We start from the raw sequence: 18,434 nt of genomic DNA, 5'->3' as shown, positions 1-18,434 counted from the left end.
AAACTGTCATTGATTCGGGATGAACTCCTGTCCAGGACAAGGGGGTGGTCGGAATAGTGCGTCGCTTCATCATCAAATGATAGATTTGACAAAATCTCATATCTTCCATCAATCAACGACTCCCCGAAATTTTCCTCCGAGAGGGGCCAAATCACGTAAATCGAGGAAAAACGACACTAAATCGTCGATTCTTAACTCGAAGAGTTGCGTAGACGTTTTCTACAATTCGGATGGGTTTTTCTCGAATTCTCACCTTCTTGGACAAGATAGTTGATTTTTCTCGGGTTGTTGCGGTATTTCTGCGGTTTTTCCGGTCGTGAATAATTAACGGAGGTTCTGATGAATGTTTAGAAATTAATTACGGTCACCCTTTTGTGTCATATATGTAATTTCGCAACAACTTGACAAGCACTTGACAAGGACCAACTAACATGTCATGTGGTACACATTTGAATTTTGAGGTTAATTTTACAAAACATGTCTTCGGTTTATTTGAAAGTCACATTCTCGGACGAATTTCTAGACGAAGAGGTATTGTGTTAGCATTATTAAACAGTTTTGAATCAAAATTGGAATTCTTTCAGGAATGTGATTTTTCTCAAAACAGAATCGCACCTTTTGCAATTGGTGAAAATTTTACCGCCCCCATTCAAAGTGCACAAAAATTGACAAAACATGACGATGTGAAAACTGTCTACAAACTTACTTTTAATTTAAAGGTATACTTAGTCTTAGTACATGATGAAGATCCACTCGATATGTTATTAAACACAGTAAAATGTTTGTTATTTTTTTAGAACATAAAACAAGAGTTTCAGCCTGGTGATACAATTGGAATATACCCAACCAATAATGAAAATCTAATTTTGAAAATACTTGTGAGATTAGGGATTGAGGCTGTTGCAGATAAGCCATGTCAGCTGCAAATTTTACCAGCAACTGGTAAAAAAGACCCAACAATTCCTAAACACTTACCACAGAAAAAGAGTACATTGAAAAATATATTTTTGAATCATGTAAATGTCCAAACCCCTCCAAAGAAGGTAATTTTAAAAATTACTTCCACTTGTTAAAGCTATATATCTACTTTAAAACAGTTTTGCCACCATTATCATCCAGAATTGTTTCCATTAATATAAATACAATTCTACAGTACATAATTATTTTAATAATCATGATCTTATAAGTTCAGATTATTTATTTTAAACACAAGAAGCACACATTTTTTAAGTTAATTTAAATTATTTGTAGTGGTGGAGACTGAAATTATAAAAAAATCTGTCAAGTATGTTAGTACGTAGAAATTAACATTTTCAGTTATTTCTCAAAACCTTAGCCAGGTTTACTCAAGATTCACAAGAACAAGCTAGACTGGTACACATTTGTTCTGCAAAAGCTGTCAAAGAATATAATGAACTAATCACCAGCTCTGGCAAGACACTTTTGGAATTACTTGAAACATTTCCCTCTTGTCACCCTCCAGTTGAAGCCATTATAGAACACTTACCTCCTTTGCTGCCTAGACCATACTCGATATCGTCATCTCCACTATCTGACAAGCTTGAAATTACCTTCTTTATTTTTGAACATAATAACGGATACAAAGGCGTTTGCACTGGCTGGCTGGAAGAGTTAATATCGCGCAAAAGTACCGAATTTGTGCCATTTTACTTTAGGCAACCAACAAAATTCAGGTTGCCATTTGACACATCAATTCCGCTTATTTTGGTAGCTACAGGAACTGGAATAGCCCCGTTTCGGGGCTTTCTTCAACACAGACAATTACAACGCGCGAGCGGCAACATTTGGTTATTTTACGGTTGCCGTTATCGCGACAGAGACTTTCTGTATGGAGAAGAAATGGACAATTATTTAAAATCCAGGGTTTTAACCAGGCTAGATGTGTCTTTCTCAAGGGACGGGAAAGAAAAAAGTTACGTTCAACATAATATTGAAAAACATGGAGCTGAATTTATCGAGTGGCTTTTGAAAAAAAAAGCGAACATTTTTGTTTGTGGCAACGAAAAAACGATGGTAAGGAACGTCAAGATTTCTATCATTAATAACTTGGTAAAACATGGAAGCATGAATGATAGTGCTGCTGATAATTATATGCAAGAAATGCATGCCACAGGGAAATTTATTGTGGACATGTGGAGCTGAATGTAAAACACAGTCAGTACAAAGGGTTTAATGTCAAACAACGTATTTACATATAAAATATGTAGGTTGTTACAATAAAATCATTGTAACGTTCTGATTGCAGTAAAATTCCTTTTTGGAACTCCAAAAATATCTTAGTCTAAGATTTTATAAAAATAAATGGAAATTTTTGTATGTAATTACAACATGCCGTTCAGTCTAAATTTCCGCAACACGTTTGTTCCCGAAAGGTTAAGATATGTACCTATGTCATTATTTTGTGAGCACCAGAATCTATAAATGTGCCCCTCCTGTTGAAGTCCTGGATCACAATATTTCATTAGAAAAATAAATAGTTTAAGCCTTGTGTAAAATTTTCTTTGCTGCTTTGATTAAAGGCGTCAGAGTCCTCAACTCCATCCTCTCCTTCATGAAGCTGTGAGTCAATAACTCCTTTGCTGTGGCTCTTTGATCGACGTCAACTTGCAGACAAGAGTCAATAAAGTCCTTCAAGTTCTCGCTCAGGGTGGGCCACCTGTTGATTTTGGGCCGTCCGTTGGCCGTGATTAAATAGAGGGCCCTCAACGGGGGCTCCCTCAAGTACGGGGGCTCTCCTTCCAACATCTCCACGATCATGATTCCCAACGACCAGATGTCCACTTTCTTTCCGTATTTCTGTCTGGTGACCACTTCCGGTGCCATCCAGTACGGTGTCCCCACCATCGTCTCTCTCTGTTCGTTTCCGCTCACGTTGGCACAAAATCCGAAGTCCGTCACCTTGACGGTGCCGTCCATCCCTAATAGAACGTTGTCGGACTTGATGTCCCTGTGTATGGTCCCATGAGAATGTAAGTAGTCTATGGCTTGGAGGACCTCGTAGCTGACCGCCGCGATTTGCCCCTCTTTCATCACAGTTTCGGTAACTACATCGGTCAACGGTCCCCCGTCCAGCAGCTCCATCACCACCCACAAGTGATCGTCGTACATCACGAAAGCGTCCAGGAAGTTTACCAAATTCTTGTGCTGGAAATTCTTCATTATGGCAATCTCGCTGAGGAGCAGTTCCTTCCGCTGCTGCTTCGTCATGTCGATGTCTTTGATGGCGACGGGTTTGCCCGTCTCCAGGTCGGTAGCGACGTAGACGATGCCTGAGGCGCCCGAACCAAGATCCTTGTTCGTCCTGAGGTAGAAGTCATTCGGAGCACCTGGATTGCACAGTTTCTTGATCTCGCGGAAGTAGTCTTCATCGGTGAAGCGACTCTTCCGCCTTAGGAAATCGTCGTCGGAAGAGTAGTCTGATTTCCGCCGCAACTCCAAATCGTCGTTCAATGTCAGACAGTCTAGCTGTTCGGGGAGTTTCTTAATTTTTTTTAAATTGCTAGGAGATTTCTTTGGAGGGATGGCGGGTACCGAGTCGGGCCTGATCCTGGAAATTTGGTTATTTTAATTAAAACGACGAGGGAATCAAAAAGTGCAAAACACACTTCTTCCACATTTTGACATTGTCTTAACGGGTCAAAGCTATTTTTTAGGACGCTACAGTTAAGTCCGCAAACCAAGCTTTTCTGTTTTCAAATGAGAAATAATACAGGGTGAGCAACAATAACTGTTTCAGTTGGCAAAAAAAAAATTTACATAAAATTTTCAAGACTGAATTGTACCTATTTCGGTTTGTTTTATTGACACCTGGTGTACATTTCAAATTTAAACGTCTTGGTTTTTGTAATCTTTTATTAATAAAATGGTTTTCTCGTTGGAACATGACATAAAAGTCACCAAAAATCACCAGAATTTATTGCCAACTCAATCAGTACTTGTTGCTCACACGGTATTTATTTACATAAGTCATTAACTTAATTGGAGTTAATCTCTCAATTCATAGTAACCAACCTTAAGCATTCAAAATTACTTTTGAAAATTCTAGTTACACACATGAAAAACGTTATTTCCCTAAAAGTTCGAATTCTAGGGAGTAATTTATTTTTGACACGATTATATCATTCAGAGTAAAAGGTCTTTTTGTGCTTCGCCCAGTTGCAATCTCGACTGCGTCTCGGCCTTCAATCTCTGGGCTTGGCACAAAAAGACTCACTTTTACTCTTTATGATATAATATACTACTACGACACTGTCAAAATTTGAGAATTTTCTCCTGTGTGAACGGATTTTGATAAATGTCACAACTTGTCAAAACGAAACGTCAAGCTAATTTTAAAGTTTTTAACGATTTGGCGCCTTAAAACGTGTTTCAGGCATTGAATTACAGTTGTTGCAGACCCGCACCGGACTCCGATATCCAATACAATGACAGAAGATAAGAAATGTAAAAATGTAAATGAGGATAAGGATTTTGAGAACATTGGTAAACGTTTCGTAAAGTAACTACATCTACAAAAATATTCATTTTCTGATAAACGTGTTCAATAACAGATATTGCTTGATTCATTCTCCAAATTATTTAATTAATTTTGTTAAACCTTACATCTAACAAAAAGTACATAACTTTTTCGACCACCTGACTCCACTTATCAATAATTATTTTATTTTTCACTTTAGTATACGTAAGCATGTCCGTAACTACCGGGGCATAATACAGGGCGTAATAAGAATAAGCGGGCGTAATGAATTCATAACGCCCTCATCAATTCATAATTGCAAAGATGCCAGTTTTTTTTTTCTTTTTTTTTTAAACACGTAGTGAAAAATAAAATCTTGTATGCATCATGGCATCACCGAATGATTACGCCCATCGAACGATATCCATCTCTCGGGCTAAAGCCCTCGAGTTGGATTCATCGTTCTCCGGGCGTAATCATCGTTCTAACGCCCTTGGTGCATAAATAGCTAATATGTAGTTTCCGGAAAAACCTAATCAAAATTTTCCCACTAACACGTCTGTCGTTTTTATCATTTACAAAGAATTATTTGCTATTCTCGATCGATATGTGTGCTAATGATAAAGGGCTTATCCACAGCTCTCCTATGTAATGACCATTATTTTTTCTCTTTTCACCAGCTCAATTTATTTTGTTTTCAGTCAGGAAAAAGCTGCAAATATCATTTTTTGTGATTTATTGATCAATTACGGGTTTTCGTGATTGGCATTCTTCTTCATTAAAAGCACACGCCGTCAACCACCTGCTGAGAAGTAAATAAAAAATGTCGATGTCTGCTGTTGTTCAATGGCAAAGCGTTTATTATTTATTTACCGCATGAATGCTGTTCTCGTTTGTCAATAATTTCAAGGATTTTGGTAGATTTAATCAACAAAGAACACTACAATTGGATTCACAAAAATTTAAAATGTATCTGTGAAAAAAGAACGTCGCGAATGCCAATATTTCTGGCTGTATTTTGTACGCCTATGTGCAATTAAATGAAATGCAAATGATTAATGAGTGATCACATTTGAAAGACATTGCAGATTCAGTAATGTCCAATTGTAAAGTCTAAACTGCGCCCACTTCTTCTTGATTACATAAAGGTTGTGAATAAATAGGCTAAATAACAACATAATCTTAGTAGGAAGAATTGATAAGATAGTAATATGAAATTTAAGTGAATAAATTCTCTAAACACCCGCAAATAAATTAAAAAAAAATTGATACTCACGTATTAACATATAGCGGTTCTGAACCATTATCATCTAATCCTGAATCCTTACTCTTGTGTGCCTCTTTTGAGTTCATATACTGATCGATCTCTTTTGACTCTTCAGCGATCGTTTTTTCCGTCAAGATGTGCTTAAACTCGCCTTTTTCTTGCTTTTTCATGGAAAATTGATAATATTTGACTACTTGTATCACGGCCTCGGGGTTCGTGGCCTGTTCATCTCTGGTGATCTGGTTGCCAATTTCTTTTATCCATGCTGAAGGTAACCCCACGAGCTTCCCATCAGCGTCTACACTAACGTGAATGTCGTGAATAACACCCGTAGGCTCCCCTATCACCGCCACCGACTGGATGTCTTCCCTGGTTTTGTTGCGCTTTTTGAAGAAAAAATTCATCTTTGTGGCGGGTTGCTAATGAAATCACATAAAGACGGAGATGTTGCGCTTATACTGTGAGATGCGGCAGTTAAGTTGTTAACTAATTATTATACTTTTATAAATAACTATAGCAAACTTCTTAAATAATTGAGAGAGTACCACTCACTGATAAAAATTGTTAATTCGTGACACACCCCATATTGTCAGTAATCCCTGGGGAATTTCTGTTTATTACTGTACGCGTCAAAATTAATACCAACATAAAGAAAGGTCAAATGTAAAATCTCCGCCATATCAAGTTTTCCTTACTTTATTGCAGTAAAAAATAACAGGCAATTACCCGCACTAAATATTTAAGACTAACACCGTCTTTAAACAAGTTTTTCATTAGTCTCACGTGACGTTCATTCTTAACTTTCGTTGACACAGTCAAATGAATAACTTTCTGCTCTTTATAAATATATTTACAAATTTATACATCTTCGATTGTAATAAAACACTATGATCAATTTACAGTTCGTTTAAAAACTTCATCTTTTCTAATTCACTTATTAACCCTTGAATAGCAAAAAAATGATAACAGGGGAGAACTAACAATAACAATTTACAGACAAAAATATATAAATACAGAATACACATGAGAGGGTTATTTGCATAATAACATGTAAAAATAATACAATAATTATTAACAACGTTTTTTAAATGACAATATTTAAGGTACTCAACAATTTTTCAAGACAGCGATAATTGTCTTAATCTTGCTACAGGCAGTGTATTCACTTTTTTAGATCCTTTGTTATTACAACATCTTCTTCTTCAGCGTAGTACGTGTCTCTGAATAATGGTAATGATCACAAGCTTGCATCTGATATGACGTTCCTTAATTCCGCTGTGCTTCACACACGACGAATCCACTGCTACCACTTGGTTCCGTCAATCACTATCTGACATGACTTTTTTTCGTTTCTTAGGCTGCTTTGGCTTTACGATTTCCTCCTCCTGAAAAATACAAATCGATTGAAATTTTGCGATTTCGATCATCACATCTTAAACGATTCAAAACTTGTTTAATTCAATTCAACAAGGTCACTTCCGTGGTATACACCTGTAACCGAAATTCTGACCACAAATTTACGATACTTCACAAGGCTAACTACAATTAGATATTAAACCAATTTTACTATAATAAAAAAACCGACGCTACTGATAAAATTCAATGGAATTTAAACATTTTTGTAACAATATGCAGCATTTACATCGTTTTCCGTTGACCGAATGAACTTCTGCATAAACACATTTTTTTAAATGCAATTCCCTGATGGCCGTAATTTGAACAACATTCCATAACAGCTCTATTGTATCAATATTCGATTTGTATAATTGCTTGATTTTCAATTCATTTTATTTAATTAATTAACTGGTTCTGTTTCAAACCATTTTGGCTTCAGTGCCCATGAATTAAATATGACTAACCAACATACGTTGATGTTGATTGTTCTGTGGTAAAAAAACTCTACGAATACCCCATACGCAAACCTTCTCTGTTGCAGTATTAGACGAAGAAAAAAATTCGCGAACTTCGTGAGTTCGGCAACATTTTAAACTGTCTAATAAATTAACATCATTGAATTGCTGAATATAATTGTTTTGAAAGTTCGAAGAATTTGAAACGTATGATTGAGCACTTGAGCGGGTCCGTAACTTTGAACAAACTTCTAGAAAGCCGGGAGAGAGTAAGTCGACGATTATTATGGTGTTACTACAAATGTAAATGACAGATACATTCAGTCAGTGTTCTGTAAAATCTCGTTTAGTTGCTGTTGCGGTTTGCTGTAGAACACCACCGATATCAGACGATTGAATTTATAGTAATGAATTATTTAAAAAAAATGTGAACGACTTTGTATTCGATTATGTCTCGGTGACTGTGTACCCTGTACAGGTAATCGACGGATGCAACCCACCTTTACACGATAGACAATTACAAAATGAAAAAACATCGACTTTAGGTAACTGAGTTGTTCAACGATCAGCCGTTGGCGTTGTATGGATTCAATTTGAAAATGAATTGAGGTGCCGATTTTATTTTCCAAAGTAAAGTACGTAACTGGCCATTTTTTTTCAGCAAGTTGCATTTTTTCTTCCCTGTTGTTTCAAATTTAATCAAGTTTTAATGTTACGCATTCGAAGTTTTGTACGAGTGATAATGCTCGTTTATAAAAAAAATTTGAAAAAACCCATTCAATGGAGTAGTTGTGAAAAACAAATAACATTGTGGAAACTGTAACTAAGAATAAAATTCATAGCTTGGACATTGGCGATTTTTGTAAAAAAAAAAAAACCGAAACAGGTCAATTTTTGTTTTTCCTTGCCCACATTTCGGCGTATATAATAAGGTTTTTGCATATCTGCTCCGGGAAGTACGCAACCACACTTAACTTTTTTTTTCAAACGTAAGGGTATGCCAAGTGACACCTCGTTTGAAAGGCTACTTCGCAAGGAATACAACGCACTATTTGTTTCCTGAATATTTTCAAAGCATACGCGCTAAAAAAATAAAAACCAGTTTTATGGAGCGATCAAATTAATTTGTAATCGAGTCATCCATGGATTTGAATCCGTATGTCTTTGCGATTGATATATCGAGATCTAACCTGTGTTTATTGGAGCCTGGAGTTCAAATAACGACATACGATTTCGGATAACTCGATTACAAATTAATTTGATCGCTCCTTATAAATTGAATACTACCATGCGATCAACAATTACTTAGATAAGGGGCGGTTATGCCTTTGACAGTGTCAGATTTTTTGTTTCTTTGCTAACGCAGCTAATAAACGTCAAACAACTGTCATAATTCATAATTTTAACTGTGATTTTAACTGAAAAATGGTTTTTACTTCAGAACTGAAGTAAAAACCATTTTTGAGTTAAAATTTGATTCATAGTGACAGTTATTTGATTCATCATTGAATCATAACGGTGTTTTCAATTACGGAGAATGGACATACAGTGCTGTTGCCTGTTTGGTCAAGTTTCAGTAAAATTTCAATTGAAACTGGTATATGCAACCTAAAGTACTTTCGTGCATCCAGAGCATCTGAAAGTCTAGATTTGGAAATACGTATCAAAATCCAATGCCTTCTTTGATCTAAATAATTGTTGATCATACGGTATTTATTACTAATGAAAATTTTTTTTTGTTCGACACTCTGAATTTGAGAGTTTTCTCCTGTGTGAACGGATTTTGATAAATGTCACAACATGTCAAAATGAAATGTCAAGCTAATTTTAAAGATTTTAAGCGATTTGGAGCCTTTAAGGGACTCGTCGTACACAAAAACGTTGTATTCAACTTGTTCTTGTGAAAATTGTTTTTTTTTTTGGCACTCGTGGGCCTTGAAAACGCTCGTTTCACTCGCGTTTTTGTATCAACTATTAAATGAAAAACGTATTACTGGCTGCATTTAAACTTCGTCATTAATATCTTTCTACGGCTCATTAAATTGTAGATGTTCATTTACAAACATTTTTCAAAAGAAAAACCTTGCATAAAATTCTATTTTTTCAATGATATCTCGTCAGGAATACATTGTGGTGTTAATAATGTCGACGATCAATCAAAATTTTTTTGGACCCTTAAACAATCTCCAGAAATTTTGAATTTCAAAAACGTAGAAAAACAAAAGTACAAAAAAACCGTATTCTATTAAATTCATTTTGCTTTATTATTACATCACACTCCACTTCATTCTTTATTTTGTCGTTTTTGTATTTAATCAACCGTAATTATCCAAAAACAAAACCCAATATTACTTCTCCATTAAATTATAAAGAATAGACTCCCATTTCAGATCCCTTACCTCGCTGCTCTCTTCCGACGAGTCGCATATATCCTTCACCGTCGCCCTCTTGTTGCTCGTCGTCGTGGTGTTACCCTTGTTCGCCGGTTTCCGCCCCCTACCCTGTGACCTGCTCTTCGTCGCACTGACCTCCTCCTCTTCCTCCAGCAGCGCGAACAGCTTCCCAAACTGTTTCTTCTGGCTGTCGGTGCTGTTGTTCATCGCTATGTTCAACGCCCTCTGCATTGAATCCAACGTGTAGATCGCCATGCAATCGTGTCTCTCGCAGATGATCCTGAGCTGTTCCAGGTGTCCCAAGACCTGGTCCGAACTGGGCACTGTCGCGCTCAAAGTCTTACCCCCGGTCCGTTTCCGTTTGTTGGGCGAGGTCGACGGATACCTGGTGCTTAACAGGGACGAAATCAATTCGGCTACTTTGTCGATGTACTCGTCGCACCAGTATTTGACTATCGTAAAAATGAAGAGGTCGCCGTTGATGCTGATATCTCTCGAGAACAAGTACTTGACGTAGTCGGCGTTGGGTTTCTCCTGTTTCAGCATGAGGGTGATCGCGGTGAGGGCCTCTGAGTGCTGCTCGTAGTCCAGCTGGGTTATCAGGGGTAGGACCGTGTCGATGGAGATATCGTGGGCGTGGATCAGCTGCCAGAAGAAGAACTGTTCGATGCTCTCCCACGTCAGGCTGATCTTCAACAAGGGCTGAATGTTCTCACTCTTGAACATCACCAGGTGGCCTTGCAACACTTTACCCACAAGAGTCTGCAACTGTCTCGAGTCGATAGCCGAAATTATCACCCGTATTATTTGAGCGCTATTAACTGTTTGCTGTTTGAAATCCCTAAATAAATCAGGCACTATCCACATCATTAATTTGGTATCACTGACATGGCAGGCGACTAAATCGTCAAGTAAGCACAAATCGATTTTTTTCTCACTATACTGACAATACTCTTTGTACACACTGACTTTTAGCGCACTGGCTTTCGTCTGGTCCTCTTTTTTATTCTCTGTCCGAATTTGCACTTTGAGGAAATAGAGCAACAAATAACCGATACTTTGGCGAAAGTTCCGCATCTCCGCCATCAGCTTGAACAGAACGTCCTTCCCCGTCTCGTCTTGTTTCGAGAAGTTGTACAGCGTGTGGAAGAGAATGAATAGCGGCGATTTGACGCTGTCCAGAAGCTTATCCTCGCTCACCGATTCCGGGAAGAATTCCCCGTCGAAGTCGTCCTGGATGCAGTTGCACAACGACTTCGCTATCGCCGGTAGCGTGTCTTCGTCCTCGCTGTCGTAATCTGTCAGGTTCTGAATGAGACTCTCCATCAGCTCGCACCGTTTTTCCTCGTCCTTTTCTTGTTGCAACTTCCCCAGGAGCTCTCCCACAGGTCCTTCGATGCTCTCGTCCAACTTATCCTGCGTCTTCTCCTTCAGCCGCACTTCGGACAGTGGAATGTCGTCATCATCTTCATCGGTGTCGTCCTCCAGGGCGCTGATCGTCAGGGGCTGCTCCTCCTCATCGTCGCTGAACGCCGGTTCGTTGTCGAGGATGTGGTTGTTCAAGGTGTTGTTCAACCGGTGTTCGTTCGTTTCCCCGTCTTCGAACCTCGTCGAGTGGCCGGCGTTCAATTCCTCTAACCTGGATGAGGACTCCGGGGCGCCCGAAATGCAAAACTCCCTGAACGTCTCCCGGACCATGTTTCTCAATTCCGGATCGAGCTTTGCGTTGTCGAAGAGCGGCACCAGCGACGGCACCACTCGCTTTTCGAGTATCTTCCGTAACGATGAGAAAATGCCGTTGCGAACCTTATCGGCGAGTGGTTGATGGAAGTTGGGGATGATGCGGCACAGAAAGTCGAGTAATGTCGCCGAGACGGCGGGGTGAGAACGCATCGAGTGGTGCATAACTAAGATGGCGGGTTCGATGTTCATGATGTTGTCTTTTTCGCTGTCGAAAAAGAGCCAGTCGTAGAAGAGGGCCAGCTTGGCGTTCGACACGGCCACGCTGGAGGTGCACGTCGTCAGGAGCCAGCCGATGACGGCCCATCGAGGTATTATGTCAGAACACAGGAGTTCGTTCGTTGGATGGATGACACCGACGATGAAACGGATTATGTCGCAGCGTAAACTCTGAGACTCCGGAGTGGCCAAGTATTGACGTTGGAACCAGTCTTGGTAACGTTTGTGGTTCCCGAATCGTACCTGAAGAAGGAAAAAAATCAATTTTAATCAATAATTCGCTGATAATCCTAAGCGCAATAACAATACTTTCTGAAGATTTTTTTTCTATTTGTATTACATTGAAAGTAGACTTGTAACATGTCGGTTAACTCGCTATTATTCATAGTTTTATTTTTCAAAGAAAAAACGAGCAGAAACAAAAAATAATATGACAGAACGTGTAATAAATATTGTGTTTAGGATTGTTTTCCACATTATAGGTACCTGACTTTTTTCCAAAAGAAAAAATTTGCTATTTTATTTATCATCATCTAAAAAAAAAAGAAAAAGTTGATATCTTCAATAACAAACAAGTTATGGAGCTTTTTCGCAACTCTGGGACACTCTGCACATATAATAATTTTCTTTTGATGCGAATTTCATAAATGTGTTCTTTGAATTAATTGTAAATTTAAATCCTTATATCAAGGAAATATAACCCTAAAGTTTCGTAATTTTTACTAATTTTTTAATAGGGTTAATCGTGCGAGCGGTAAAACTTGACTCGCCATATAAATATACTTGCTTCATTTTATTCATACGACCCAGAGAAGTTTATAAGATATGCAACATAATATACAACTATACAAAAAGAAACGTGTACTGTCAGAATAAAATTGACACATTTTTACAATTTTTACAATTATGGTCAACATTTAAAGACATTTCAAAAAATTATTTGACAAGTACGTCAAGTAGACAATTAATTGACAAATGCACAAAACCAAATTTACATTAGGAAATTTTTAATTTCCCGTGTTTTTTGCAACCTACTGTACTATGGCCAAAAAATGTTGGCCGTCACTTTCTTGACATTCAAGTAAAGTGTAAATAAACCTTTAGGAATCGTAACCCCACTTTCAATTCTTGTCATTTTGAGAATCAATTAAACTGTTTGAAGCTCAGATATTCCAAAAATCCGACATGAATGAACAAAATTACAGCAATCGTACATAGATAACCTGAGGTAAACGTTCTGTGTAGTAGAAATGACAAAATAATTTTGAGTTTTGAAATTTACCACCCAAAAAATAACGTTCATAATCAAGACGGTAATCATGATGACAATAAAGTACGGATTACAATTTTTTTTTTTTTTTGAATTGACAGATGACGGCCAAAATTTTTTGGCCGGCATAGTACGTTCCTAACTGCGGTCTGCGCTTGCGCTTTTTACATTTACGCATTTTTTGCCGACTACTACTATCAATTATCGGGGTATTTATTCATCAATTTCGAATTTTATGTTTGAATTAACGTTTAATAAAGAAGTTACTTGTTTTATTTATTTGGTCTTAGAAAAAGTATAGTATGCAACTTTTCTAAACACTCGTTTATTAAACACTCGCTCCGCTCGTGCCTAATAAAACTCGCGACAAAAGTTTATAAATCTTGTTTATTTTATAAAATATGATATACAGCGTGTACTTTTAAAATGTGCCGAAATTTTACCTACGAGGTTGTGGGACAACGTAGAAGATTAAGAGCAATAAAAAAAAATTGTAGCTCAAAAAATAAATGTCATTTTATTGTGTACTCACTTATTCACATCATTTTGATGTTTTTTATATAGAGCGGCAACCATAAATTTTACATTCAGTTTTTACACCTACTTGTACTACAATCATTTATAACAACCCTATATAAGCTTACTATTAAGTGGGAGAGGGGCGAGCACTAAGTTAGAAAATAATATGGTTTATTTGTTTGCATGAAGACAAGTCCAAGTAAATTACACGTGGCGACCCCAAACATCTAGTAAGTTAAATTGTTGCTTTTTCTCGTTCACACACAGAACTTAAGTAATCACGTTAATTTGTCAGTTGTCCAATATTAGACAATACCCTGCTTTTTAATTCCAGAATACCTGAGAAATATCCTACAATATCTTACTATTACTTTGAAATTTGCATTGAGCAATTAAAATGATTTAACTGTTGTTAATATCAAGTTGGCGGTATACTGTTGATTAAGTGGATGTAACCATTTATAAAAATCGCACGTTCATACAAGAAAAAAGGAATTAACATGTTCAAGATGTTCAACAGCAGTTACCACGACTAAAATGTGTGTACGTACCTACTGGTAACAGAAATGGCAATATTTGTTATTAAAATATGTTTCGTTGATATTTGTATTACTTTCCGTTCTTCTTAGTTTATTCATTTTTTCTAAGACACGTAAAAGTAAAAACTCCAATTCGTCTGTAAGACAGTAAAAAGTTCGAAACTACAAAACTTTCAAACATTTATAATTTTTTGCCAAGTGTGATAAAGCTGTCTTCACAATGGTTAGTGGCAAATATTCCTGTAATATACAGATGTGTCAAAATTCCACCGACAAACTTTCAGGGCTCTTAATACATGTAAGGTCAAAAACGCTTAGTTTGCGAGATAATCGACTAATAGTATATTATTCAACGAGTTCGTGTGTAAATTGGGCTCAATTGAATACGACGTTTTTTGTTCGACGAACCCCTTAAAGGCTCCAAATCGCTTAAAATCTTTAAAATTAGCTTGACGTTTCGTTTTGACAAGTGGTGACATTTACCAAAATTCGTTCACGCAGGAGAAAATTCTCAAATTCTGACATTGTCGAACAAAAAAAAGTTTTACCAGCAACAAAAGGAATCGAGTGGAATTTATTGATGAAACGTACAAATATAAAATAGAGCTATAATCCGTTTCAAATTATGTTGGCAGAAAAAAAGAAAATAAAGAAATCCCTAGAATAAGTTTCATTTCTTTTGGGTTGGCCCAACCTCTCACCAAAATTTGACATTGAACTGTTGAGTTTATTTATGTAACACAAAATAATAGTTATTATGTACAAAAAGGTAGTTTATAGCTACCATATCGTAACTTTTGAGTGATATAATAAAATGAGAATAAAAAACGACTGTCAACAGTTTGTTTCATAACCCCACTTTTTTCTGACACTTGCAAACACACTAAAAACAAAAGTTGGCGACCAATTTTTGTCAGTGCTTCAAAGGGAAAAGTTATTCTCATATAATCAAACGTATTACAAATTATTTTTCTAGTTCGACGATGAATAACTTTCTTATTGCCAATTTGCTGCATTTCTGTCGAAATCACGAACGTCTGAGAAATTTGACACTGACAATACAAATTTGTGACATTTCTCAGTCTTTTGTTTCCGCCATCAAATATGAAAATATCTCTATTTTTGTTATACTGGAAATATTTTTCTGTCCACCTAAAGTTGTCAAAATTCTTTCCGGAAATATTTTATGTATCCGTGGTTATAACAATAAACGTAGGTTTCTCACTGGATAGTAGATTCATGAATGCGATTTTCGTACAAACTTACGAGTAGAATTGACATAATTGGTTTACGTTATTACATTAATTACCCTGAACCTCCTGCTGAGTATAAGATTCCAACAACTCAACTAATTACATATGTAAGCAAAATGGTGAAAATATAAAAATACTGATTCAATTTGATAATTTGTGGGAAAGTAAATTACGTAGAGGAGCAGCAATAGTACCTACGTAGGTAATGTCAAGACATAAACTACCACCAACACTTTTTACTGAATTAATTGATATTAGATACGGACAATAGTTATTTAGAGTATTTAGACAACGAGTGAGAAGTGCAACTTTTTTTCATAAGTGTGGAAGTTGAATAATCCACATGCATGAAAAAAGCACGCTAACACGAGTTGTCAATAAAAAAAAATTAAATTTCTTTTAACTGTAATTTTGTGCTTCTATTTTGGTCAAGTGTGGTGGCTGATGTAGTAGCTAAGGAAACGTTATATGTTTATTGAAATTATTTTTATTATTGTCAGTCTCAATAAAAGTGAAAACGAGTGATTCAAATGAAGATCCTGAAATTACTAGTGGACTAAAGAAAGGTGGATTTAATGTTACTAATTGTTCTAATTCTTATTTCAATTTCATTTTAATAGGTAAATCACTTCTTTGTAGAATATGTATATCGTTCATTCATGGATTAAAACCAAACAATTAAAAAAAGTTGATGCCATCATTGTTTTTATTCACTAAGTTACAAAAACTGACACTTCTAACAAAAACAGTTAACTTTTTTTAATGAAATTTCAAAAAAGCAAATTTTATATACATACTTGAAAAACATTTCCACTATACTAAGAGTGCTTACATGAAGTTTACTCAATCACAAAGTGGCATTCTCTTCTTTTCGTTTAAAAAAACCTTCCTATTATTACCCAGCTTGGCAGCTTCCCACCGAAGTGATTAAATCCATTAAAAAAAGAAATTTACAATAAATGTATGTTATCTGTTTGTGTTTTTTATAAACTTTATCAAATTGCTCCAGTTTTTAGTTGCTGCATTTCACTTCAAGTGTTAAAAACATTTTTAGTTCAATGATTAAAAAGGAAAACATAACCTAAATATATTTTGTAACAAGATTTTGACGTGGGTACACTCTAGCGAAAATTTTTTATACCCAAGTAGTCAAAACAAGCATTTTATTTAAAATTTAATTTTGACAGTCCAGGAGTTTTTTGAATTTATTGCAGTTACTGTTTTTGAAAGATTGGAAATATTGGTAAACGATCGAATTGTTATTTTTAAAAGGTCAATGAAAATCTAAAATGTTAGATGTCCCAATATCTAAACAGGGTTTTATGGGACATACTGTATAGTAATTTATAGATTTATTAGTGTCCAAATTTGGGCAATTATGGCAAAATGTAAACTTAAACTAGTAATTAAAGTCTGTTTGACGTTCTTTGGGTAAATTATAATTATCGTAACTGGTGACAAAGCAGATGGTGCCAACAAATTTTAGGTTAGGATTAAGATATGACGAACGGTTCTCGACCAAATATGGGTGTAACTTTGAGTAGCTCTAATTATGATTTGCGGAATGAGGACCTACCTGTGAGGTGAAGAAGACGAGTTTACGTTCCATGTCGGGGGTTAAGCGTGATTGGAGGTAGCGTCGGGAAGTCCTCGCTTGTAACAACTGTAAAACACCGCTGAAAGTCGGACTGAGAGCCCTCGGCGTCGTCAAAATGTCTTTCCACAATTGTTCGAACTCCGGGATCCGTGCAACGTTTTGCAAGAGCCGCACTAGGTCACGCCCGATCCCGATACAGTCATTGAAACGTTCTCTAATTAAACTTACTAAAAAATTAACTTCCTTCTGTCTTAAGGTTGCTAAATAAGGCGCATTGTGATCTTCGATTAATCTTAAGTATGTATACACGACCGAGGCGATTAGCAGTGGGAATTTATCTAACCAACTCCTATACTCCGTGAGGACATCTAGTAACGATTCTATAAGCGTAATGTTCTTTGAGGAGATGTCACCACCCGCGGCGTGCCTCATCAGGTTCCAGCACAAATTGTCGACGTTATTGACCGCGTTCTTGATCATCTCTCGCAGCAACCACACTATCTGGGACTTAACCACATCGGTGAATCGCAGATACCGCTCCAGAACCAGCTGCGAGAGGCTGGTCAGCACCAAGCTGAAGCCGTCGTTGGAGATTAGCGTCAGGTCCCGGTAGCCTCGCGCCGCGTTTTGCGGCTCAGTCAGGATGGTGACCAGCAGCCCCAGTGACACTTCCTCATAGCCCTTCTCCTTGAGGAGGGCCTTGTTCAAGGCCTCGTACGCGTCCTTATCGCTCAGGCCGCCCGTGATGTTCTGCAGGAACAGGTAGCTCCTTTCGAGCTTCTGAAACACCAAACCGAATTCAAATTTGCCGCCGTCAGATTTTTGACAGCACGAAAGGAGTCGGGGCGAGAATCGTAATGGCGGACAAAGCACCATCGCCACTCGACTAAATCGCCTTAAAAATTCGATTTACCTCCTCTAAATCGTCTTTTGACTCCACGGGGGACGTGAGGAAGAGGCGCGACGTCTTCGTCGGCTTCACATCCATGGCGTATTTCGCTTATTAACGGCCACTAGAATTTTCGCACTGTTGACAAACACGGGAGGACCTGCATCGTCCCATCCTCGGAAAATGTTTGTGGAAATCAAGCGCGCGTTGATATATACGTCGTGCTTGGAGTCGGAAGGGGCCGAACTCCGCCTCGGTAGTGTCCGTGGGACATTTTTCATTTGTGGTTTGAATTTTATTGGGCTCTTGTACGTGGTTATTTCACGAAAAATGGAAACTGGTTCTGCTTGAAATGTTTTCGAGATTCCGGTGGTCGAACTTTGTCACTATTGATTCTAACTAAATCGACGGATGGGTCCAA

General features: G+C 37.2%; 3 protein-coding genes across 3 annotated transcripts; 1 reads left to right on the top strand and 2 right to left on the bottom strand.

Annotated features, from left to right (window-relative positions):
* The first annotated feature begins 9 nt into the window (after positions 1 to 9).
* LOC138137268 (methionine synthase reductase) lies at positions 10 to 2,509 on the top strand. Its single transcript, XM_069056579.1, has 4 exons — positions 10 to 531; positions 585 to 719; positions 798 to 1,043; positions 1,318 to 2,509. The coding sequence occupies exons 1-4, from the start codon at positions 478 to 480 to the stop codon at positions 2,161 to 2,163; spliced, it is 1,281 nt and encodes a 426-aa protein (XP_068912680.1). The 5' UTR covers positions 10 to 477; the 3' UTR covers positions 2,164 to 2,509.
* Positions 2,177 to 6,332, bottom strand: Pak3 (p21 (RAC1) activated kinase 3). The gene is made up of 2 exons (XM_069056578.1): positions 5,754 to 6,332; positions 2,177 to 3,568 (listed from the first exon to the last, which is right to left on the bottom strand). Exons 1-2 carry the CDS (start codon positions 6,146 to 6,148, stop codon positions 2,500 to 2,502), a joined length of 1,464 nt encoding a protein of 487 aa, XP_068912679.1. The 5' UTR covers positions 6,149 to 6,332; the 3' UTR covers positions 2,177 to 2,499.
* Positions 6,333 to 6,733: 401 nt separating this feature from the next.
* On the bottom strand, positions 6,734 to 18,434 carry IntS3 (integrator complex subunit 3). Its single transcript, XM_069056568.1, has 4 exons — positions 18,038 to 18,434; positions 17,104 to 17,904; positions 9,994 to 12,189; positions 6,734 to 7,129 (listed from the first exon to the last, which is right to left on the bottom strand). Exons 1-4 carry the CDS (start codon positions 18,110 to 18,112, stop codon positions 7,064 to 7,066), a joined length of 3,138 nt encoding a protein of 1,045 aa, XP_068912669.1. The 5' UTR covers positions 18,113 to 18,434; the 3' UTR covers positions 6,734 to 7,063.

This window comes from Tenebrio molitor, chromosome 8 (assembly GCF_963966145.1).
Source record: "Tenebrio molitor chromosome 8, icTenMoli1.1, whole genome shotgun sequence".
NCBI lineage: Eukaryota > Metazoa > Arthropoda > Insecta > Coleoptera > Tenebrionidae > Tenebrio > Tenebrio molitor.
Note: the sequence above shows the minus strand (reverse complement) of the source record. Positions and strands in the feature narration are given on the sequence as shown.